At 42.0% G+C, this 25273-nt stretch overlaps 1 protein-coding gene across 2 annotated transcripts in view; it reads left to right on the top strand.

The window, feature by feature from the left end:
• Positions 1–25129, top strand: part of cul5a (cullin 5a) — a 37252-nt gene extending 12123 nt beyond the window's left edge. For both annotated transcript variants that reach the window (XM_060943661.1, XM_060943662.1), the window contains 13 exons: positions 3589–3669; positions 3777–3870; positions 3965–4095; positions 8011–8118; positions 8687–8751; positions 8890–9022; positions 9176–9307; positions 10116–10239; positions 10325–10500; positions 10605–10766; positions 15348–15466; positions 17986–18109; positions 21669–25129. In XM_060943661.1, coding sequence (XP_060799644.1) covers positions 3589–3669; positions 3777–3870; positions 3965–4095; positions 8011–8118; positions 8687–8751; positions 8890–9022; positions 9176–9307; positions 10116–10239; positions 10325–10500; positions 10605–10766; positions 15348–15466; positions 17986–18109; positions 21669–21863 — 1644 coding nt within the window. In that variant the 3' untranslated portion in view covers positions 21864–25129. The remainder of the gene's footprint in view (positions 1–3588; positions 3670–3776; positions 3871–3964; positions 4096–8010; positions 8119–8686; positions 8752–8889; positions 9023–9175; positions 9308–10115; positions 10240–10324; positions 10501–10604; positions 10767–15347; positions 15467–17985; positions 18110–21668) is intronic.
• The last annotated feature ends 144 nt before the right edge of the window (positions 25130–25273 follow it).

Here is a 25273-nt window from a genome sequence, read left to right on the forward strand (position 1 = left end):
CTGCCTCCGTGATTAAAGTTGCCAAGTGTGATATACCTTCATGATGAATTAGGGTGGGTTTGTTTTTTTTCTGTTTTTTAAATTAGATGGTTTTATATCATCTCATTATCTGTAGCCGCTTTATCCTGTTCTACAGGGTCGCAGGCAAGCTGGAGCCTATCCCAGCTGGCTACGGGCGAAAGGCGGGGTACACCCTGGACAAGTCGCCAGGTCATCACAGGGCTGACACATTGACAGGGTTCCCACGGGGTCTTAAAAAGCCTTAAAAGCATTGAATTTAAGAATTTGAAAATAATACCTTAAAAAGCCTTGAAAGAGCCTTGAATTTTAATGTGTAGGTCTTAAAATCTGTGCACAGTATGTAACTTCTCCGTATAGAATTTCTCATTATTTTTTAATATCTTAACCGCCATTATTTTGGTAAATAATGTACCGGCGGCCTAAGTAAGTAAATAAGTGGCGGAACTGGAGCTGTGGGTGGAACCATGCTATCGCACGCACACCCTGAGGGCAAAATTCTTCGAACACGCATCCCTGAACTTGTTTGGCGTGCGGTAAAAGAAAAGTCTGGAGAATTACGTCTAAAAGTATAAACGAAAAGTCTATAGCCTACATATAGGCCTGTCTATGGAAAAATGGGCAAATGTAAGTTTAACGAGGCATGGAGGCATCATATTTCATTTCGTGAGTGGGTAAAACCTGTCGATGGCAATGTATTCGAGGCGTTTTGCTGTGTGTGTAAAAGGGCGTTTAAACTCGGCACAATGGGCGTGAAGGCACTAGAATCGCACGCAAAATCATCAAAACACATAACGTATGAAAGAGAAACAGCGAACGCCTTCCATCGCCAGTGTTTTTCGGCCAGCCGAAGCGGCAGTCAACGTTAGCCAACTACCTAGCATGGCTAATGCCAGCCAACCCGTTGCTAGTGTAGTCCCTCATGTAACGACTGCAAGAGTAGATCTGCGCACAACATTTGGGTCTACACAAACGATGAAAGCGGAGGTGTTGTGGACTCTACACACAATTGCACAACATCAGTCCTATAATTCGAACGAGGGTATCTCGGAGTTGTTAAGGTGTATGTTTCCGGACTCCGATATCGCTCAGAGCTTCAGATGCGGTGCCGACAAGACAGCCTACATCGCAAAGTTTGGTCTCGCGGTCCACATCAAAGACGAGCTGGTGTCTAAAGCCATTAATAAAACGTGGTCTGCTGAACGTTACGTGATTTTGTATTGTGGTGGTGTACGGTGAGTACTCAGTACTGTGATGCAATAAGGTTGCACATTTTCACATTTGTTTGAGAAACAAGTAAACACAACTTTGAGATCTTTCTTTGCCGGTGAAATCAGCTGCGAAATTAGGTCTTGAATTTGTGTATAAATGGTCTTAAAAAGGGGGCGGCACGGTGGTGTAGTGGTTAGCGCTGTCGCCTCACAGCAAGAAGGTCCTGGGTTCGAGCCCCGGGGCCGGCGAGGGCCTTTCTGTGTGGAGTTTGCATGTTCTCCCCGTGTCTGCGTGGGTTTCCTCCGGGTGCTCCGGTTTCCCCCACAGTCCAAAGACATGCAGGTTAGGTTAACTGGTGACTCTAAATTGAGCGTAGGTGTGAATGTGAGTGTGAATGGTTGTCTGTGTCTATGTGTCGGCCCTGTGATGACCTGGAGACTTGTCCAGGGTGTACCCCGCCTTTCGCCCGTAGTCAGCTGGGATAGGCTCCAGCTTGCCTGCGACCCTGTAGAACAGGATAAAGCGGCTAGACATAATGAGATAAGATGGTCTTAAAAAGCCTTGAATTTCACTTGAAGAAACCTGTAGGAACCCTGATAGACAACCATTCACACTAATTCACACCTACAGTCAATTTAGTCACCAGTTAACCTAACCTGCATGTCTTTGGACTGTGGGGGAAACCGGAGGAAACCCACGCGGACATGGGGAGAACATGCAAACTCCGCACAGAAAGGCCCTCGCCGGCCACGGGGCTAGAACCCGGACCTTCTTGCTGTGAGGCGACAGCGCTAACCACTACACCACCATGATTTTATGTCATGATTTTTTTAAATTAATATAAAGATTATGCAGTCAGAAATATATAATTTTACATGGTTAGTTCATTGTGCTTAGGTCAAATTTGTTACCCCAGCCCATTTTGCAAGTTGCAGTGAAGGCTGAAATTTTTTCGTGTCAGAGTTATTGAGATGGGTGTGCTTTCTGTGAACTTTGTATATAACTGTACAAACACTAGCTAAGCAGCTAACTTGCATAATGTTAACGACTGAGCAAATTCTCCTTGTCAGGATTCGATTACTTGCTCCCAAGAGATCATGAGTCTGAATTCCAGTGATGCCACAGTTATCCATGGCTGTAAATAAAGAGAACAAAATTAACCATGCTGTCTGGATGGGAGGGCTATACTCTCTCTACCCTGTCAATCACAGCAACACTAGCCAATTATGGATGTCTGTGACCTTGTGCGAGTTAATCTCGCTTTCCTCTGAATGTTACACTGCCTTGTGATGCAGTGTGAACAGCAGTTCAGGAAGATGCAGTTGGCTGGTTTAACACACGTCCTAGCGGATGCACGTATTAGCCTTCATTCTCCCTGGTTGAAAGAAATCACTAAAATTCCACTCATGTCTGTGTGACAAAAGATGATTTCTTCAAAGTTAGTTTCATAGTAGTTCACTGGCTGGCTACAGAGTTATGTGCCAATGTTGCCTGCAACACAGTAGAAGTGTGCAGTGTCGGTAAACATAAGTCTATAGCTGAGCTTTGTATTCTGAAATATCAACTATGTTTTGATAGATATAGAGCTAGAAGTATAGGAAAACAGAGTAATGCTTGATGCAGAATTCATTGCTAGCTACCCATGTTGCATGTTCTGTATGATTTTGGCAAGTTTATTATGGTAGTGTTTTAAGTTTTTGCACCTTTCCAAAAACACTATATGGCCAAAAGGTTGTGAACACTTGATCATCACACCCATATGTGGTTCTTCTCCAAACTAATGCCACAAGGTTGGAAGCACACAGTTGTTTAGAATATATGTATGCTGTAGCATTACAAGTTCCCTTCACTGGACCAAATAAGTTCCAGCACGACCGTGCACAAAGTGAGGTCCATGAACACGTGGTTTGTAAAAGTTGGAGTGGAAGAACTCGAATGGCCTGCACAGAGCACTGACCAACCCCAATGAACACCACCTTTGAGATGAACTGGAACTCTGACTGCACCCCAGGCCTCCTGATCTCACTAATGCTCTTGAATCCCCACAGCCACACTCCAAACGCTAGTGGAAACCCTTCCCAGAATATAATGGTAAATGGGGACTAAATATGGAATGGGATGTTCAAAAAGCACACATGGGTGTTTATGGTTTGGTGTCCATAAACATTTTGGCCATACTGTGTATGTCTTTGGTTTAAAAAATGGATATAAAAGGGTGCTTCCTATTCCAAACTTTTGATTATATTGGCTGTCCAAGTTAATAGTAATGGAATGTAAAACATTTTTTTTCCTTTTTATTTTTCTCACGGTTTTATTGTCATAGATGATTGAATATCCTTTATGATCTGTTACTTACAGGCAGATGCTAAATTAAGGGAGGAGGAAAAACGTGCACTACGATATTTAGAGACACGACGTGAATGTAACTCTGTTCAAGCAGTGAGTATTTGGACGATGTCTTCTGTTGTATCTTCACTGTTTCTGAGATGGTATGTGAACCAGTGAAAAATGTAGAATTACTGATTGAGAAATAACATTTCTTTTAGCTTATGGAATGTTGTGTAAATGCACTGGTGACGTCATTCAAGGAAACAATCTTGGCAGAATGTCCAGGCATGATTAAACGCAATGAGACCGACAGTGAGTATCAGAAGAGCTGATTAACTTTTATATTTCCTTTTGAGGATTAGTCTTCTTGTTGCTATGATGTTTAAAGTGCCGTGTACTGTTGCAGAGCTTCACTTGATGTTCTCACTGATGGATAAAGTGCCCAGTGGAATTGAACCCATGCTTAAGGATCTGGAGGAACATATAATCAGTGCTGGCCTGGCCGACATGGTTGCTGCTGCTGAGACTATTACGACAGTGAGTGGGGGGTGGGGACATCCAAATATTGGGAGTTTTACTTTTGGTATAGTTTTACGTTCTTCCTCAGAAGAAAAATAAATAATTATTCTTTAGAGCATCAACATTGTTCATACGTGTTTGACCATATGATTCTGTGAGGTTTCTTTTCCAGTGTTCATTTGTATGTGTAACTAATGAAAGAAATACTCATTGAATAATGCTTTTTAAATTTCATCAATATGAAACCAGGATGAAAAATACACAGTGCGAAAGCAAACACCCTTCTTTTAAAACAAAAAAAAAAATTCCCTTTGTTTGTATTAAGATTGTACTCTAAATGGGTTGTGTTGGTACAGTTTGTTGTTGTTGTAGTAAGCCTTTATTTTAGGACCTCTGACCACCAGTATACTGTCAGTTTCCAGATCACACCAACAGTCTACTGTGTTTGTGTAGGTTTAAAAATAAACTTGCGCAATTTTCTTTCACAGAACAAATTGAACTGTACTGTTGGGTATAGTCTACTATATGGCCAAAAGTATGTGGACACCTGACCATAACACTGCTTGTTGAACATCCCATTCAGTATTTAATCTCCCCTTTTATGGTTATAATAATCTCCATTCTTCTGAGAAGACTCACTAGATTCCCCTAGAGCAGTAGTCTGGCTAACGCGACTTCAAAGCTCTCCGAGCTATTGGTCTGGCCAAGATATTAAGCCCAACCATTTCCCAGAGCCCGTGGTTGACCCGCCTCCCTGAAATGCCTCAGTTTGCTACTGGTCGAAGCCAGAAAAGGCTGTGACGAAGCTTAAACCAATCACATCACTCTTTCCTCTGACGTATGTGACGCAATGGGGCTAACTGGTAGATTAAACCATAGACATCCTATTATTAAACTCTTACCGAAGCCGGTCGGAAGCAAGGCGAAAACGTCCTTCCTTTCAATAAATACCTCCAGGGCTGCTCTTTGCTCCGTTTTCAATGAGAACTTCCCGTTGAATGCTTTCAATACAGCATTCGTGAATGAAGCGCTTCCGGCATAGATTCTGTAAACAATCTATGGCTTCCGGTCGCAGTTCTACTACGTCAGTGCCTTGAACACGCCTCTACCCAGGGCCGTTGGAGATGCTCAAAGTTGATTGGTTCCCGATTTTTCGGGAGCTTGGAAGAGCTGTAGATAGCCTGCCTGGCCAGACTAAGCTCGCAACAGGCCCTCGGGTTGCGTCACGCTTAGGATGGGCGGGCCCAGGCTACTAGAGCAGTGTTTTTCAACCACTGTGCCGTGGCACACCAGTGTGCCGTGAGATATTGTAAGGTGTGCCATGGAAATTTAGCCAATCTCCTTAATTGGTCATTACTTGGTACAGAAGCGCATTGCATTCACTGGGTAAAAAAAAATAGACACCATATCTTGTAATTACGAGAAAAGAAAGAGCGCGACATCCAGCATAATTGCCTTAATACTCTGAGACAGGAGACGTGACGCAGCTGTAGTGATGCGTGAGAAGGGTAGACATGGAGAAGTTTTTGAAAAGGAATAATCCAAACTCCGAACAGGGCCCGGGACAAAATTCAGACCCCGATGAAGGCTCTAGTATGGGAGGGAGTCAAAAGAAAATAGACGGCGAACTTGAGGCAGTACAGCGAAAGCTATCTTTCATTTGGATTTACTTTCACCGGGGATGCGACGACACCGACTCCGTTGTGCCTGGTGTGTGGCGAAAAGCTAGCCAACAGTGCCATGGGTCCCAAGTAAGCTTAAACGCCATCTCCAAACGAAACACCCGGCGCTTCAAAACAAGCACACGGACTATATTGTTCGCCTGCGTGAAAACATGGAGAAGCAGGCAACTTTAATGAGAAAAAACACGAAGGTGAATGAGCGAGCCCTCAAGTTGCTGAACTTGTTGCTAAATCAAAAAAGGCGCACTCTGTGGCAGTCATTAATACTACCTGCCTGCAAAGCCATTGTTAAGGAAATGCTCTGCTCTGATGCAGTAAAAGAAATCGCCAAAGTCCCTCTCTCAGATAACACAATTGCCAGACGAATTGATGACATGTCGGCAGACATCGAAAACGTTTTGGAAAAGATGCGCATCAGTAGGAAATTTGCTTTGCAACTTGAGTCCACGGATATTAGTGGACACGCTCAGCTCTTGGCCAATGTGCGTTTTGTGGACGGAGATACCATTAGAGAGAACTTCCTATTTTGCAAGGCACTGTCACAAAAAAAAAAAAAAAACAACAGGGATCACATTGAAATATTTTGACCAAGGAGGACTTGCATGGGAAAACTGCACAAGTGTTTGCACTGATGGAGCCGCAGCCATGGTCAGGCGCACCAAAGGCTTCGTTAGCAGGGCGAAGGAAAGGAACCCAGATGTTGTTACGCACCGTTTGCACCGTGAGGCTCTCGTTTCCAAGACTTTACCAGCAGACCTTGTTACTGTGTTGGATGATGTGGTGCACATGGTAAACTTTGTAAAGGCACGGCCTGTGAAAAGTCGCATATTTGCATCATTGTGTGAGGAAATGGGAGCGGATCATACAACCTTATTGCTCCATACAGAGGTCTGATGGTTGTCGCGTGGCAAGGTGCTGACCCGTGTGTATGAGCTGCGGGAGGAACTTAGTGTTTCTAACAAATGAGAGGATCGATTACGCAAAGCTGCTTGCAAGTGATGAGTGGTGTGCGAAGCTGGCATACCTGGCAGATATATTTCATCATCTGAATGATCTGAACACACGAATGCAAGGCTGAAACGAAAACCTGCTTACAAGCACATAAAATAAATGGATTTCGTTCGAAGGTGAAGCTCTGGCAACAGCATGTGGAACGTGCCAACCTTGACATGTTCCCACTCACCGAGACATGGCAAGACGTCAACATTGCTGCTCTGTGTGAGTTAGTAGGTGAACATTTGAAAACTCTCTCGGAGAAGCTTTCATTTTATTTTTCTTCAGTCTTCACTGAATCCCTTGACTGGGTTCGGGACCCATATAGCTCAGCATCAGTTGCTGGGAAGGACATGACTTTACAGGAGCAAGAGGAACTAACTGAACTGAGACAAGATCCTGGTTTAAAGCTAAGCTTTGCTGACCTACCTTTGGACAGTTTTTGGCTGACTGCTGCAAAGGAGTTCCCCATTCTGTCAAACAAAGCTATTTCAACATTACTCCCATTTTCCACGATATATGTGTGAGCTGAGCTTTTCAACCCTGACTGCTAAAAAAACTAAAAACAGAGACTGAGAGCTGTTGATGAAGAGCTTCATGTGTGTCTGTCTTCAATTCCTCCCAGGATATCAGCTTTGTGTTCATCTAAACAGGCCCAGATTTCACACTGAGTGAGTATAAATAAATTAAGGGACCATATTGTCATTATTAGGCTAAAAAGTGTAATTTTGTAATATTTTTGGTTGGTGCTGTGCCATTGGATTTTTTTTCAATGTAAAAAATATGTCGTGGCTCAAGAAAGGGCAGCGTTTTTCAACCTAGAGTTTGGCGCATGGGGGGAATGGAGGATTTGTCCGTTCAGCCACAACAGCATTAGTGAAGTCAGGTACTGATGTTGGGTGAGGAGGTCTGGGGTGTAGTCAGTATTCCAATTCATCCTGTTCCAAGTGCAGGACACTTTAGTTCTTGGTGATTTATGCTCCGGGGCATTGTCGTTCTGTAATATGTTTGGGCCTCTTAGTTTCAGTAAAGGGGAAATTGTAACGCTACAGCGTACAAAGACCTCCTATACAATTGTGTGCTTCCAACTTTGTGGCAACAGTTTGCAGAAGAACCACCAGAGTGTGATGTTAGGTGCCCTCGTACTTTTGGCCATATAATGTACACTGACTTGGTACTGACTACTGTTATTAGGGTCTGAAATTAATGAGACAAATTTAAAAAGCTAATAAAATGCTGATGTAATATTTGTGTTCAGGACTCTGAGAAGTATGTGGAGCAGCTTCTCACTCTGTTCAACCGCTTTAGTAAACTTGTGAAGGAGGCATTCCAGGATGATCCTCGATTCCTCACAGCCAGAGATAAAGTGAGTATACTGCAGCATGTGTGTTAATGTGCTGGCTCTCTTAAATGTTTACTACAGTTTAATGAGAATAATAATTACACTATGACTCATTACTGCAGACTAGGGCTGGGTGACAGGATGATGCTGGATGTCTAACATGGAGTCGGTGTTAATCCTTGACTGACAATGATGCTCATTTTGTAACAAGTTGTGCGAGGCAAATAGTAAAATGTAAACATTTGTGTACTTGCATTTAGTCATACTTCATACTCTGTGTCATGAGTCTAGTGATTGGTGTTGGCTAGAAATTTATTACCAAAGATCAGTGATCACATATGAAAAACAAGACAAATGTATGCTGTATTATAAAAGCTTTTATTTATGAGGTGTTTTATTACAGAATGTAGAACTCAGTTCTAAAATTGAACTAAAAGTCTGTGGTTATAATTATTTTTAAATATCACCTACTCAATTGCAGGCTGTTTTTATACTCCTCCTATAATAATTTTATTATATTAAATGGGTTTTTTAATGCATTAAAAACTACTGGAAACTGATTCGTAACATCCTGTTCATTTTTTTTTTCTAGGCGTACAAAGCGGTTGTGAATGATGCCACAATATTTAAGCTGGAGCTACCTATGAAACAGAAGGGGTAAGTGAGTAAAAGCAGCGATGTGTTTCCTGTTCTGGTCCCTTCTTGAGTCCATTTTGAACTCTCTGTACAGCTAATTTGCTTCTTCCACAAATTAAGATGTTTGATTTAGTAATTCAGCTCCGTACTTGTATACAGAGTGGGCCTCAAAACACAACCCGAGTCCAAGTGTCCAGAGCTGCTAGCCAACTACTGTGACATGCTGCTGAGGAAGACGCCACTCAGCAAGAAGCTCACCTCTGAGGAGATTGAGCTGAAGTTAAAAGAAGTGGTAAGGGTCTCTAAAAGCATGTTAAGCTCCTACATAATAAAAGCTTCTCTTTCCTGTGAAAGTCACACCTAAACCTATGTTGGTTGGGGGGGTTTCTTTCTTGCTTTCTTCTCTCTCTCTCTCTCTCTCTCTCTCTCTCTCTCTCTCTCATAGTTGCTGGTGCTAAAATATGTCCAGAACAAGGACGTGTTTATGAGGTACCATAAAGCCCACCTGACAAGGAGGCTGATCCTGGACATCTCAGCTGACAGCGAGATTGAGGAGAACATGGTCGAATGGCTCAGGGTAAAGATGGATCGGAAAATCCTGCTGTCCTTATTCATACATGTCAACCTATACGGAATGTCCGCATTTTATACGGATTTGATTCAATAAACGTAGTATACAGGCGTACAAATAAAGTTATACGGATTCTTTAAAAAAACCTTCAATATTTATTTAGAGCTATAATCAATTCCCATGATGATAAGAGCGCATAACATTTACAAACGTACTGTACACCACAGACAGCCAGTAAAGAGTCTTATGAAATCGCGCGTTATCCTGTGGTAGCGAAACTTCGATCCACTTTTGATCATGCGCACACCGCATTGCGAGAATCCCGCCAACCGGGAAGTAACATTTTGTTTGAAATGCGTATTTCCACCTGAGTGACTTTCACTAGCGACTGAAAAGATTCTGAATGGGCACTCCGGCAAGATCAACACAGACACTTGCTGTGACATGCAGCCTCGTGAGGTATTGGTGCAGAGCGCTAAAAAAGCTGTCATGGAGTACAATTCAGAACATTAGAGTGACACTTTGTGTTTTTGTCAAACATTAGAGCTTTGTATTCATTCTGAAGGTTTATTGTTATTAATATTGAATAAAAAGTAACTTGGATATATCATTGTTAATTATCATTCAGATTTTAGGTAAATTATTTTAATTTGCATCTTATAAGGATTTTATAAGGGAAATACGGATTTTGGAGGTTGGTTATACAGGTTTGATTGACCAAAGGTTGACATGTATGCTTATTTAACTTCATCATAAGGGGTTAGTTGGGCTTTATTAGGTTTTATTTTAAAATGTTTTTACTTTACTTCCGTAGGAAGTGGGTATGCCGGCTGATTATGTCAACAAGCTAGCTAGAATGTTCCAAGACATCAAAGTCTCCGAGGATCTAAACCAGGTCTTCAAGGAGATGCATAAACACAACAAGCTTGCTTTACCAGGTGACTTTAAAGCATGTGATTTTTCATCTGTAATCATGTCTAAACTCAAACAAGGCTGGTTCTCATGTTGTGTTCTGTGGTGCAGCTGACTCTGTAAATATAAAGATACTGAATGCTGGGGCCTGGTCACGCAGCTCAGAGAAGGTCTTTGTTTCACTCCCCACTGAGCTGGAGGACCTCATTCCTGAAGTTGAAGACTTTTACAAGAAGAATCACAGTGGCAGAAAGCTGCACTGGCACCACCTTATGTCCAATGGCATTGTAAGTTGTTTTTCTTCCCCCCCTCTTTTTTCTCCCCCTGTGTAAATTTGACTTGAAGCAATGATTTCCAATAAGCATCTCATCGTTATTTTGTTTTGTCACAGATTACATTTAAGAATGAAGTGGGTCAGTATGATTTGGAGGTCACAACCTTCCAGCTGGCAGTTCTTTTTGCCTGGAACCAAAGACCCAGAGAGAAGATAAGTTTTGAGAACCTGAAGCTTGCCACTGAGCTGCCTGATGCAGAGCTGAGACGCACACTCTGGGTGAGGGGTGAACATGCCAAGTGCAGAGTAGGCCTATGGAATTTTCCAGACTAGGCTGTGTGGGCCATCAGTTTTAGTGAAGACAGTTTTCACAATTTTAGGGCCTTAGGTCTTGTTGTTCTACAAGACTGTGCTGCTTATATTCTGTGACAAGGTTCGAGGGAGAATGTACAAATTAACGTCAGACATATTGTCATTTATTTGACACAGACCTGCATAAGCCAGCAGTTAAATAATGCCGCTTTTCCACTACAAACGCGGCTGTGCCGTGCTGAGTCGAGCTGAGTCGAGCTGAGCGGGGCTGTTGGAGTTGCATTTCGACTACAACCGCGCTGAACCGTGCTGGCTGGAAGTGGGTGGACACATTGGGTGGAGTTAGCGAAAGTGGGTGGACGTCACGTGATGTCGTTAAGCAGCGCAAACAGTGACATCAGTGACAGTGGCGGAACAAGTCAGAGCCGGGCCGGGGGCGGGGCAAATGACCGGGCCCTTTATTAAAGCTTATCATAACATCATTTTAGGCTACAAAATGTCCGCAACTGCGGTGTTTACCAATTTCAACACTACCAGGTGCAACTATGTTATTTAGTACATCAAGTCCTTCAAACGAACATGTAACTCAGAAACAAAAAACATTAGGATACTGTACATGGCTCATAATAAAACATCAATAGCCTATACTGCGCACATTATTTGAAGGGCATACGAATGAGCGCTCAGAGTGGTGACAGGAAGAGTCAGAAATAAAAGGAGGGCGGTGCAAACCTCACTGAATGCACTGTGTTTACCAATTTCAACACTACGGGGTGCAACTATGTTATTTTGTACATTAAGTCCTTCAAACGAACATGTAACTCAAACAAAAAAACATTAGGCGACATACTGTACATGGCTCATAATAAAACATCAATAGCCTACTGCGCGCATTATTTGAAGGGCATACGACGAGCCTTGCGCTCCGCGAACTCGTCCACGATGCTCTGTATGTCACTGATTCAGTGAGCTTTTCAGCGGTAGTCTCACGACCCGGATAGTAAACAATAAACATGGAGGACATGGAGTCGTTAGTGTTGCTGGTCTTGGTGCTGTGGCTTGTTGTCACCGACAACGCCAACAGATACTGGCAAGAGTGTATAGATGAGGCAAGGCACATAAGGCTTCATAATTCTCGTAATTCGTAATTCTTCTCCTTCCGGGTTTGCGGTGTTTACAGATCCCAGCGCGCTCGCGGGGCGTGTGTGGGCATGTGAGGACACTCCTCTTCACCAATCAGTGCACAGGGGAGTGTCTGCTCACGCCCCCAACCTCACTCGGCACGGTTTGGCTCGCTTCAGCCCCACTCCAAAACGGTGCGAGTTTTAGGGGCTAAGCAGGGCTGAAGCGAGCTGAGTCGTGCTGGTTTTTGGTAGTCGAAACGCGAGCCGTGTCGGGCTGAAGTGAGCTGAAAAAGGGTAGTGGAAAAGGGCCATAAGTGACATCTTAACTAGATAGTGTACACTATACAGCCAAAAGTGTGTGCACACTTGACCAATCACACCCATATGTGCTTGTCAAAAAAAAGTACTGGCTTACTAGGTACTATCCACAGCTTGGCCCAATGGAAAACCAAAAATGGGGAGTAGAGTCGAGTTGAGCTCGTATTATGCAGTGGAATAGGGCTATTTGTGCACAGGGGCATGGTCATGCTGGAACAGGTTTGAGCCTCTTGGTTCCAGTGAAGGAAAATTATGCTACAGTATCCAAAGGCATTCTATACAGTTGTGTGTTTCCAACTTTTTTGGAAAAGCTCATATATGGGTGTGATGGTCGGGTGTCCCCGCACACTTTTGGCAAGATAATGTATGTGTAAATTATACAATGCATTCAGAAAACTAATTTTGTTACATGACAACATTATTCTAAAATTGATTAATTTCATGTTTTCCTCATCATTCTGCACAAGATACTCCATAGTAAATCATTTTCTTAGTGTTTTGAAGTCATGGTAACCTGTACGTTTGAGTTTAATGGGAAATCATTTGGATAGGCACACATCTGCATGGGAGAGCAGGGTTAGAATCCAAAGGAATTGTCTGTAGACCTTAGAGACAGAAGTGGGGAAGGGAGCTGAAAACATTTTGCATTTGCAATTTCGAACATCTTTAAGAGCACTGGCTGGTTCCATCATTCCTAAATAGAAGGAAGCAAATCCTAGATCTGGAGCTCAGCCAAACTGAGCAAATGGCAACAAGGGCTTGAGTCAAGGAGGTGACCAAGAACCTTAAAGCAGATATGCAGAACCTTTATTTTTAAATAAATTTGAGTGGATAGTATCTCCATCCTTGATTCTTGTATGCTGCATAAATGGGAATAAAAAAAATCTATATATTTTGAGAGTTAAAATCGACTGCAAAGTTGTCATTGGAGCTGCCCTGCTGAGCCAGCCAGCCCTGAGTGCGTGACGTCACAGCGGGAACCGGTTTTAAGGCCAAGGCCTTCTACAACTATAGACCAAAGTCATATAAATAAAAATTTATGGTGAAGGTAAGAAATACTGTTACCGACTCACTCATCTAAGACTGATTTGACTTCATTGATTGTGGGTTGACTCTCATTAAAACAGGATGGGTGTTATAACTTGCACAACATGCATGTACGTGCATGTATTTTCACTGATTTAAAACGTAAAAGGCTCATTAAATAATCAGATGAACTGAGACAATCACATTCTGAAGCAAATTAAATAATCTTATACTGCTAACTTAAACACACAATACAAGTTACATGGATTAATCTAAATGGAGGTAAACGTGTTTTTGTTGTTTTGTATCCAAATGAGGTCGGAGCTTACCCGTCTGTGTTCTCGCTTCTTGAAGGCTGATCTTGTGGTTGATTGTTTCAAAACAAATCTGACTTTCAGTTGTTCGTTCAGTTCTCCGTTGATTCACTTCTTCCACGTAAGGGTGAGATGGCAGCAATATCCAGTTTAGAAATAAGACTGCTGCTCCACTCATTCTCTCCATACTGTGTAGTCCACCATTACTGCTCGGCTCAGGCAATTACTAAAACCCGGGACGGAATGGGATGTCACCGGTTTTAGCAGCAACTGTCACTGCCTGAGCGATGTGTCCCATTCCATCCCAGGTTTTACCAACAACCCTCGGCTCACGCTCCAGGAGGACTGGTGCAACTGAACTTCCCTTTAAAAAATAAAAACTTTAATTGTTGGAACTGCACCCTCTTTCGATACAGGTTTGTAGTCAACGCTCAACAGATCAGAGGTCTCGTACGAGTCTTCAGTAAAATGTGCAGAGCAGAGGAGAGACCACTTCATAGCCGCCCAATGTGCCCGTGAACTTCTCGCAAAACGCGTCCAAATCTTTGCAGTTTGAACATTCTTGGGCCATGAATGCAACGTAAATCCACCTTCTGTTGTGTTGCTGCACCAGCCAGCAACACATCTACGTGGCACGGCGATAAATTAGCTCAAAATGGAGGATCGGAGTTGCAGTCAGCCCTGTGTTTTAGTATAGCGGAAATGGCGATGAGACCGATAGACTTCCTGCTGTGACATTACAGACGTCAAGGTCATTCACTCAGACCGCTACCTATATAAATCACTAATCGTAAAAATTACTATATTAGATTTATTGTTAACACTTAAAACTATTCCTGTGCCATTCTTGAGGTCTCAAGGCATTTATAAACGAAAGTGAGGCCATGGCTCTGTATATATGCTTTAAGGTCACTCTGATGGAGCTCCAGAAGTCCTGTGTGGAGAAAAATGTAAAAACTGACCAGAGTTAGTCCTCTCTGCAGTGTTCCACCAATCAGGCCTTCATAGTCAAGTGACCAGACAGAACTGACTCACCAGTAGGCATGTTCTGGCTCATTTGGAGTTTGCCAAAAGGCACCTGATGGACTCTTGGGCCATGGAAATGAAGATTGTATGGTCTGATGAAATCAAGATTGAACACTGGCCTGTAAGTTAAGCATTACATTTGCTGGTTACGAAGCTCATCACATGACTAATTCCATCCCAGGAGCAGCAGGAACTGGGAAACTTTTGGAGGGAGGGATGGGATGAGCTCAGGACTTCCAGTTCCAACATGACAGTGGCTCAAAACACACAGCCACAGGAATGTCTTCCATGAATGCTCCTGAGCAGACAAACTCGAATGTGATTTTGAAAATCTTATTTCTGGAGGGACCTGGAAATAGCAGTGCAGTGGCCGTCCCCATTCAACCTGACTGAATCTGAAAGGTGCTTCAGAAAATGGCTGCTAAACAAAATGCTGAATAAAGAGTCTGAAAGCTTGTGTAAAATCATGCCTCAGTTTTTAAATGGTTCATGATTTCTCATTATGGAGTATTTTTGCAGTGAATTGGGTGAAAACAGTCATTTGTTTTATAATAAAGTTGTAAGGTAACAATGAGGGGAGAAAGTAAACGGGTTTGAATAACTTTTCAGAAATTATTCTGAAAGTGGTTAGCTGTTGCGGTAGTATGCACACTTGTCATGTTCATGTAAAGTCATATGTATGTAGTTGATGGGTTTAAGCACCATGTTGACTTTTGCTGTCTTTATCTCTCTCCCTTTAGTCTCTTGTTGCCTTCCCAAAACTCAAGCGGCAGGTGCTTTCATATGAACCTCAAGTGAGCTCTCCCAAAGACTTCACAGATAGTACATTGTTCTTCGTTAACCAGGAATTCTCCTTGATGTATGTATCTATTTAAATTGGAGATATTACACACACACACAGTGGTGTGAAAAAATGTTTGCCCCCTTCCTGATTTCTTTTTTTTTTGCATGTTTGTCACACTCAGATGTTTCAGATCATCAAACAAATTTAAATATTAGACAAAGAGAACATAAGTAAACACAAAATGCAGTTTTTAACCCATTGACGCCTGAAACGCCTGCAAAAAAACATCTGCAAATGCCTAAGCCAGTTTTTAGAAACGGTCCCCATCTGCCTGAGGGTTTTCTGAAATAAAAATAATTAATTGAAAACGCCTATGAAAAATTCAATATATCACCCTCTGAAGCAGGGCGGCACGGTGGTGTAGTGGTTAGCGCTGTCGCCTCACAGCAAGAAGGTCCTGGGTTCGAGCCCCGGGGCCGGCGAGGGCCTTTCTGTGTGGAGTTTGCATGTTCTCCCCGTGTCCGCGTGGGTTTCCTCCGGGTGCTCCGGTTTCCCCCACAGTCCAAAGACATGCAGGTTAGGTTAACTGGTGACTCTAAATTGAGCGTAGGTGTGAATGTGAGTGTGAATGGTTGTCTGTGTCTATGTGTCAGCCCTGTGATGACCTGGCGACTTGTCCAGGGTGTACCCCGCCTTTCGCCCGTAGTCAGCTGGGATAGGCTCCAGCTTGCCTGCGACCCTGTAGAAGGATAAAGCGGCTAGAGATAATGAGATGAATGAGATGAGCCTCTGAAGCACATAAAGACATGAAATAAGTTGCATTTAAAAGATAAAATTCTCTGCTTTTATTGGATCATGCTCATTCAGCATTAACACTAACACATTTTTATAAAAAAAAACAAATCTGGCATGCGTCTTGAAAATAATGACAAATCAACAATGCTGCGTTATGCAGCAACCAGCATTTGGGGCAATGTTGCGTTATGCAACAACCGGCGCTGGGGGCAATGTTGCGCGACGCAGCATCCGGCGTCAATGGGTTAAATTATTTATTTTTATTTTTTTTTAATAAATCCAAACCTACATGACCCTGAGTGAAAAAGTGATTGCCCCCTAAACCTAATAACTGGTTGGGCCACCCTTGGCAGCAATAACTGCAATCAAGCGTTTGCAATAACTGGCAATGAGTCATTTACAGCGCTGTGGAGGAATTTTGGCCCACTCATCTTTGCAGAATTGTTGTAATTCAGCCACGTTGGAGGGTTTTCGAGCATGAACCGCCTTTTTAAGGTCGCGCCACAGCATCTCAATCGGATTCAGGTCAGGACTTTGACTAGGCCACACCAAAGTCTTCATTTTGTTTTTCTTAAGCCATTCAGAGTTGGACTTGCTGGTGTGTTTTGGATCATTGTCCTGCTGCAGAACCCAAGTGCACTTCAGCTTGAGGTCACAAACAGATGGCTGGACATTCTCCTTCAGGATTTTTTGGTAGACAGCAGAATTCATGGCTCCATTTACCACAGCAAGTCTTCCAGGTCCTGAAGCAGCAAAACAGCCCCAGACCATCACACTACCACCACCATATTTTACTGTTGGTACGACGTTCCTTTTCTGAAATGCTGTGTTGCTTTTACACCAGATGTAATGGAACAAACCTTTCAAAAAGTTCAACTTTTGTCTCGTCAGTCCACGGAGTATTTTCCCAAAAGTCTTGGGGATCAAGATGTTTTCTGGCAAAACTGAGACAAGCCTTTATGTTCTTTTTGCTCAGTAGTGGTTTTCATCTTGGAACTCTGCCATGCAGGCCATTTTTGCCTGGTCTCTTTATGGTGGAATCATGAACACTGACCTTAACTGAGGCAAGTGAGGCCTGTAGTTCTTTGGAGGATGATGTGGGGTCTTTTGTGACCTCTTGGATGAGCTGCGCTCTTGGGGTAATTTTGGTCGGCCGGCCACTCCTGGGAAGGTTCACCACTGTTCCATGTTGTCGCCATTTGTGGATAATGGCTCTCACTGTGGTTCGCTGGAGTCCTAAAGCTTTAGAAATGGCTTTATAGCCTTTTCCAGACTGATAGATCTCAATTACTTTGTTTCTCATTTGTTCCTGAATTTCTTTGGATCACAGCATGATGTCTAGCTTTTGAGGATCTTTTGGTCTACTTTACTTTGTCGGGCAGGTCCTATTTAAGTGATTTCTTGATTTGAGCACAGGTGTGGCAGTAATCAGGCCTGGGTGTGGCTAGAGAAATTGAACTCAGCTTTCCAAAGATATAATAAACCACAGTTAATTTGTTTTAATGGGGGTGAATCAGTTTTTCACACAGGGTCATGTAGGTTTGGATTTTTTTCCCTTAATAATAAAAACCTTCATTTAAATCTGCATTTTGTGTTTTACTTGTTATCTTTGTCTAATCTTTAAATTTGTTTAATCTGAAACATTCAAGTGTGACAAACATGCAAAAAAAATAAGAAATCAGGAAGGGGGCAAACACTTTTTTTTTTTTTTTTTTCATATATAATTTTGTCCTACATTATCAGGCTAAAAGGGTTAAATTGAGTCCTGGTACTACAGTGTTCACTGTTTTGCTCATCAGAAAAAACTCTAAGGTGCAGAAGAGGGGGAAGATTAACTTGATTGGCCGTCTACAGTTGACTACAGAGCGAATGAGAGAAGAAGAGAATGAAGGCATTGTTCAGCTAAGAATATTAAGAACACAGGTATGTAATCATTTCAAGGGAAAATGTTTTATAACAACTGGAAGTTCATAATGTTTGTTTATTTATCTGTAACTGCTTATCCCGTGTGGCAGGGGTGGGCAATTATTTTTTCCATGGGGCCACATGAGAAACAGAAAATTTAGTGGAGGGCCGGACCAAAAGGCTGAACTTAATTCTGCATAATATTAATTGTATTTCTTTATATAAAGCAGTAAATAACATTGTTTTTACAAGCTGCTAAGACTGGTAAGAGTATGGAAAAAAACGAGGTTGCCTTACAAAAAATGTCATTTATTCAATCAAATTTCCCAAAACAATGGTTAACAAAATGTGAACGTTTGTACCTTTTTTTTTTTCTTTTTTTTTTTTCTTTTTTTTTTTTTTATTCCCCCCCCCCCAGTCACATTCACCCCAAAACACAATAAAGACATCACAATATTGTCTTTCTACTCCAAATATCAAGCAAGATATTTGGTGTAGGAATCAGATCTACAGATCGGCTCGGGCTCCAGCACCTGCTGGTGACGTCACAGTATGTGATTGGCTGGACCGTTTGAAGGATGACGTACAAGTTTGTGGTTGGTCTGGACAAATTACGGAAGTAGTTATCGCGGGATTAGGTTTCGTGGGATTTCATGTCATGTTCGTGTCATGCACATAGCGTTTTTGTTGAACACAACTTCAAAATAAAAGCAATGCACATTCAGTCCATGCATGAGGTAAAATTAGAAAATACGTTGATTTTGTAATTTCTAATTAACCTTACGCGGGCCGGTCAGAATGAACCAAAGGGCCGGATGCGACCCGCCGGCCGTAAAATGCCCAGGTCTGCCGTGTGGGGTCGCGGAAGGCAAGCTGGAGCCTATCCCAGCTGACCATGGGTGAGAGGCAGGGTACACCCTGGACAAGTCGCCAGCTCATCGCAGGGCTCTCTCACACACACAGAGACACAAACGGAAGTTCATAATGATTCATAAACTATGGCAGAGGTCACTATCTGGCAGAGTGCGGTCAAGATGTGGACCTGGTTAAGTATTTTAGTGGTGCTTCCTGTGCACAAAGCACGCTGAGCGAAGCTCCATACGTAAGAAGATATGGTAATGCATCGAGATGACTTTTGCGACTGTACAATGTCCATACGAATGACAAATGTGTACCACCACAGGAAACCCGACCGTAAGTGCAAGGCAATGTGTCTCCTAAACACTTGATGCACAGGGTTTCCGCGGAGTCTTAAAAAGTCTCTTAAGTCTAAAATTTGATAATCCTAATTTAAGGCCTTAAAAAGTCTAAAATACCAGCATATTTTGCATTGTAGATATTAAATGTAATTTTGTGAAGTCTTAAATCCTTAGCCTTTTTTTTTTTTTTTTTTTGTTAAATGCGTTGGTGATGTTCATAATTAGTCATATAGGCTAGGCCTACTTAGTATCAGTAGGCTACGCTGCAAACTACAAATGAGACACAGTGGAATCCGGCATCTAGCCCGGTTGGCATGGTGATGCACAGGGCATGGCACACGCGCATTTAGACAGTAGAGCCTAAAAGAAGCGAGGGAGATTGTCAAGGTTTGTAGCAAAATGGGCAAATGCAAGTTTAACGACTGCTGGCTTGAACACAATGATTCCGTAGACTGGTTAAAACGTGTACCAAACAATCCGTTTGAGGCGTACTGCACATTGTGCAAAAGAACACTCAAACTCAGCACCCTGGGTGTAAAGGTACCAGAATCGCACGCGAAAGCGGAGAAGCACCAGGCTGCCCATAAAAGTCTGCAACAATCACATGCCGTCACTCAATTTTGTTCACCGTTGTCAGGTCCAAGCACATCTCGAGACGGTGTATCAGCTAACTCCGTGTGAACTGTAACGTTACAACACACAAACCGTACGGAATCGAATGCCTCATCCTCAAGTGATTTGCGGGATGTCTTTGGCTCCACTGCAACTTTAAAAGCCGAAGTGTTGTGGATTTTAAACACCGTGACAATGCATCACTCATAAAAGCAGTGACAAGATTGGGGAGCTTTTTCAGGCCATGTTTCCCGATTCTAACATTGCCCAAACGTTCCACTGCGGCAGTGTAGTGCTCTCTCTCTCCCTCTCCATTTAATCAATTTGTTAATGATCTAGCGTAATGCAGTGGTCTTCAAACTTTTTCAAACCCTTTCCTAACATCCCTTTCTTCCTCTCTGACCCCACACCACAATTTTAGTCGGTTTGTCAATGATCTAATGCCATAACGTTCCACTTCATGTTATGTTTCTGTTCCTCATTAATGCAAGCGCGCACCCTAGGGATGTAATGAGTTCGTTGGTGAATGATGATAAATTTTATTTTGAAAGTAATTCAGGCTCTCCCAATTTTCTTTATTTTTTTTGTACGGCATAAGTCTTAAATTTAACCTGTTATGGTCTTAAAAAGTCTTAAATTGAACTTGTTCAAGCCTGCAGAAACCCTGGACAAATTTCGTTGTCCGGTGGTCTTTATTTACATAAGAGATGGGTTTTTATCCAGTGCTTATTTTTAATTTGCTTTAAAAAAAAAAAATGCGATTATTTACTAATACATTTTACAGAAAATATTGATTAACTTTTTTCCCCCTTCATAGTGGGCAACATATCTTTGCATGGTATGGGGTTTGGTTGGTTGGTTGGTTGGTTGGTTGGTTGGTTGGTTGGTTTTGTGTGTGTTACCTGAACAATTTCTTACTCGCCACACTCATGTAAATATTATTGTTACTAGCAGTTATGAGCATCTTTCCTTAGTTTTAGTTCATCTAAAACTACCGTGGCTCGATATCGATTAGTTCTTATGTCCAAAAATATTTGATTGTAACTCTACAGTAGTGATGTAAAGTGAAAGCGCTGGTTCACTGCTGAACACCAGGCACCCAGTAGTGTCGCACCATAATAAATGTGTTGGTGGTGTTTCTGGAGTATGGCATGCAGCGTCAAAGAAAGGAATAAATATGCATCGTAACTGCGATGCGTATCTCGTTATTGGTCTCGCGGTCACAAGACAATGCAGCAATTTATTGATGCGAAATACACACTACACAATTTGATTATATGCTTTAATAATAATCTTCTGTTCAGGTTGATTTTGTGCCCTTACAAATAAACTCATCAGGAGTTCCACTTTTAGGCAGTGGCATTTATTTATTTATTTATTTATTTATTTAAATTAGTGGGTCAAAGCTAACGGTTGCAGTGCCGATTAACACAGGAATGGCCAGAATTCAGTGACCCCAGTTATAGAAGTATGAACCAATGCAGCTTCTGTAACACATTTTGTTGTAGTTTATCCAATTATTACATGCATTAATTTAAATTATTTAGCAGCTCATTGGACCAGACCTAACCCTACATCTCAAGTTATTAAGCAAAATATAACCACTCGAAATATCCAATTACTTATTTGTAAGAAAGGGATGTTATGTAACTGGACCTTTCGAGATTTCAATTGAGTGCAGTGGTGTGTTGGGTTTTTTCACCAAGGGAGGTTTGTTTTTGTGATTTTTAGTTTTTCTCACCGTTTTCTCACTTTTTATGTTGTAGGAGGCCATTATTCAAATTATGAAGATGCGAAAGAAGATCACTAATGCCCAGCTACAGACCGAGCTGGTCGAGATCCTGAAAAACATGTTCCTTCCCCAGAAAAAGATGATCAAGGAGCAGATTGAGTGGCTGATTGAGCACAAGTACATCAAGCGTGATGAGTCGGACATTAACACCTTCATCTACATGGCGTAGCACTGAGGTTTACGCTGGAAACGCTTATCGTTCCAATCAAGATGAAGACCGTGAACATGCAGCGGCTCAGCAGGGGGAGAGGAGTGCTGACACAACGGAGCAACCAAGCTGGCTGCTGATCTTCTCATGGAGTGATGGGCTTGTTTTACACGACAGTCACACACCAGAATAGCTTGTTTTCAAGAAAAATCCCTGCCTTACCTTACAAGTAAAGAAACCTGAGATGAGGATGGGAGATTTCAAAGGAAAAACAAAACAAAAAAATTAACTATATTTTTGCCAACAGGTAGTCCGTATGCATGGTGGGTGGTTTGCCTTTTTTTTTGTGAGTGTCGACATCAACAGCATGCTGTCGGTGGGAATGTGTGTCATCTGAGGACTTTGTGTGTGCGCGTGTGTCCTTGTCCTTGTCTGGTCCAGGCTGTGTCCACTCTTCTCCTCTCCAGCTCAGCTCTCAGCCTGGCCCAAAAGCTCACACTGCAGCCACATGGAAGCTCCGTCACCAGGATGGTGGACTGGAGCATTAGCACTTTACGCATTCTGCCACACATTCAGCATGGCTATGTTCCTGTCATCTGTTCTGTGTTGCTTTGGTTTCTTTCTATTGAGAACATTTCAAACTTGGCTTGTTGATGACCTGTGTATTGTGCTGTAAGGCGGCCATCTTGATATCACAGAGACGTTCAACTTTACTTTCCCCTTTATTCATTATTATTGACTTCATTCTGGCCTACGCAACGTCCCGATACAGTTACAGCGGGCTACAAAATACCGTACAGCGGAACTGCAGTGTGTGTGGGGTTTAGCAAGCGTCTGTTCTGTTATCAGAGTTGTTTTGTTTCGACTTGCCCCGGAGATACTGTTACTCCTCTTCCGTTGACCTTCAAGCCTCTTCAGAACACATTGGCGTCTTGGTGAATTAATCAGAAGCAGCTGTGTTATTTTAAGTTTTTTGTCAGAATGGTGTGATTTCACGAAGTGATTCTCGATACTGGCTTGCTTTACGCCCTTGCACATTGTCAACATGGAAGGATTAATATTATATAGGGAATATTTTCTAGTGTATTTCACTTTTACTCACTCATTTAGGATCAGTTCCTTCTGACAGATATCATTACTCTGTTTCTCAACTATGTAATTTTTTACACCACAGTCTCCTCGTGCTTTAACAAATTTGAGTACTGTAAGGGTGATGCTGATTTCCATTATCGGATTTGTGTGATAAGTGATATTGCTATGATTGACAAAATGATTGAAAACATTTCTTGGTTATCTGCACAGCCTATTTTAAAAATGTTTCACACCAGTCATTAGTAGGGTTGTATACAATAGCAAGTGCTTTAAAGTATTTTCTTGATAACTGAGGTCCTTGGGGCCTGTGCTGATGGAAAAAAAATTAAATATTCCATAAAGCAGCGTTTTGTGAATTAAATCAGGAGTGTATGAGACAAATTTCAAATCCATAGGTTTCAGTATTAATTCCTTTTTTTTTTTAGACTTTGCTTTCAATCTGGAGAGAGATACCATGTGTACTTTTTAAATAGGTTACATACAAGGTTTATTTCTACATGTTTATATCATTTACTGTTCATTACAAAAGCTTAAGCCCCATGAATCAACATGGTATCATTTGCAAATGTGAAAATGAGCGTCCACTCCCAAACCAGACAGGAAAAGCCAAGACGCGTACAGCTTCATCTGTAAACACAGCAGACTGATGCGTCACTCCATTCATTCACCTTCAGGAAGCACTTTATCCAGGTTGGGGTCACTGTGGATCTGGAACCCATCCCAGAAACATTGGGTGCAAGGTGGGAATACACCCCGTATGGAATGTCAGTCCATGGCAGGGTATTGTACACTTGAACACACTCCTTCACAGCTAGAATAGCCAATTCTGTGGTGTTTTGGGAGGAGCCTGGAGGAACCCCACACACCACAGCAGGAGAACTTGCGAATGTCAAAACTCAAAGAGGCCAGTGCAAAAGAGTGAGGGAGCATAGATAGGTGTTTATATGTACATTGATCTGTTTCAGTTTCCTAAATTGCAGATGGCATTTCCAGCGTCTCCTTAGTGTTTGACTGGTGTGTAATATTTCTGATTTTGTTTCCTCATTATGAAATTGTTGAATTTGGCATACATATTTTGTAAGGTTGCCATTAAGTAGAGTGACGCTAAGATGTTTAAATTTCTCTGAACTACCTAATGAGTGAATGGTTTATTAAATCATGCTTATTAAACTATTTTTGCAAGCATATTTCTGACATTAAAATGTGATGGAAATGTAGAAATAATTGCGCAAATATTTACCCAAAGCAAACTTAAAAAAAAAAAAAAACACAAGACAAGAAGAAAGTAGTTCCAGACACACTTAATATTTCAACTTTTGATAACTTTAAGTTAAATCTGTAGGGGAAGTAGCGCGTAAGGAGAGCTGCAGTCATGCATTAATTTGAGGATGTGGTGTTTTAATGTAGGACACAGAGTCGTGTCAGATGGAAAGCAGCTGAACTCAGTGTGTGATTTGTGTTGTGAGGCTCCAGCATTGGATGTTCTGCCTGTATCCGGTGTCCTACAATTTATTAAACAATAGACCTTGAAGTAGCCTTGGTTCATCTTCCACCTAAATCCACAAAAGCGGCTTTATCCAAACCTGGAACTGGTGTTCAGCCCCTTTTACATCGTAACAAGTTTTTCGGAGGCTGTTTGTTTTTGTGTCTTGTTCACGTTTCGCACACCTCCCACTCCATCCAGACATGAAAAGGCTGCAGTGAAGCATATAATCAGTATTCATTTTCTTTTGTGTCCTAAGATTCGAATAGAGTCAAATGAACAATTTTCAGTGTTAATTGCTGAGTGAGTGAGTAATTTTCTGCACTTGACAGTTTTGTCTTTAGGAAAATGATGGCAAGAATTTAAAGTATGCTTAGTTTGAAACAGCACCAACATGACAAAAAAAAAAATCAATTTACTTATTAAACCTGCATTACTGCCTAGGATCATCTACATGTCTAAGTTGTGCAGACCTCACAGCTGTAACCATAAAGACTTGAGATTTTAATCCCCTGCTGAGTTCATGTGAATGTGTGCCACAATGTGCAGTGAGTGAGTGGAGCTGTGGGGCGCTCGAGTGGATGTTCATCGTGCCGTCAGGGTGAACCGGTTTGGTGTAAACCATATGTTTTATTTCTCTTCAAATAAGTTCTTTTTTTATGTTGTATAATTTATTTCCTTGCAAAATAAAGATGTCTTTTAAAGAGGCTGATATGGTTTTGGCTCCAGATGACAGTTTAATGCACTACACTTTTTTTTTTTTTTTTACCACAAGAGATTTAGTTCATGTTGAATGTAAGCATACCACAGAACCGTCACAAACCTGACTGGGCAAATCATTTCTGCCATTTAGGTC

Source organism: Neoarius graeffei, chromosome 17, assembly GCF_027579695.1.
Source record: "Neoarius graeffei isolate fNeoGra1 chromosome 17, fNeoGra1.pri, whole genome shotgun sequence".
In the NCBI taxonomy this organism is placed as follows: domain Eukaryota; kingdom Metazoa; phylum Chordata; class Actinopteri; order Siluriformes; family Ariidae; genus Neoarius; species Neoarius graeffei.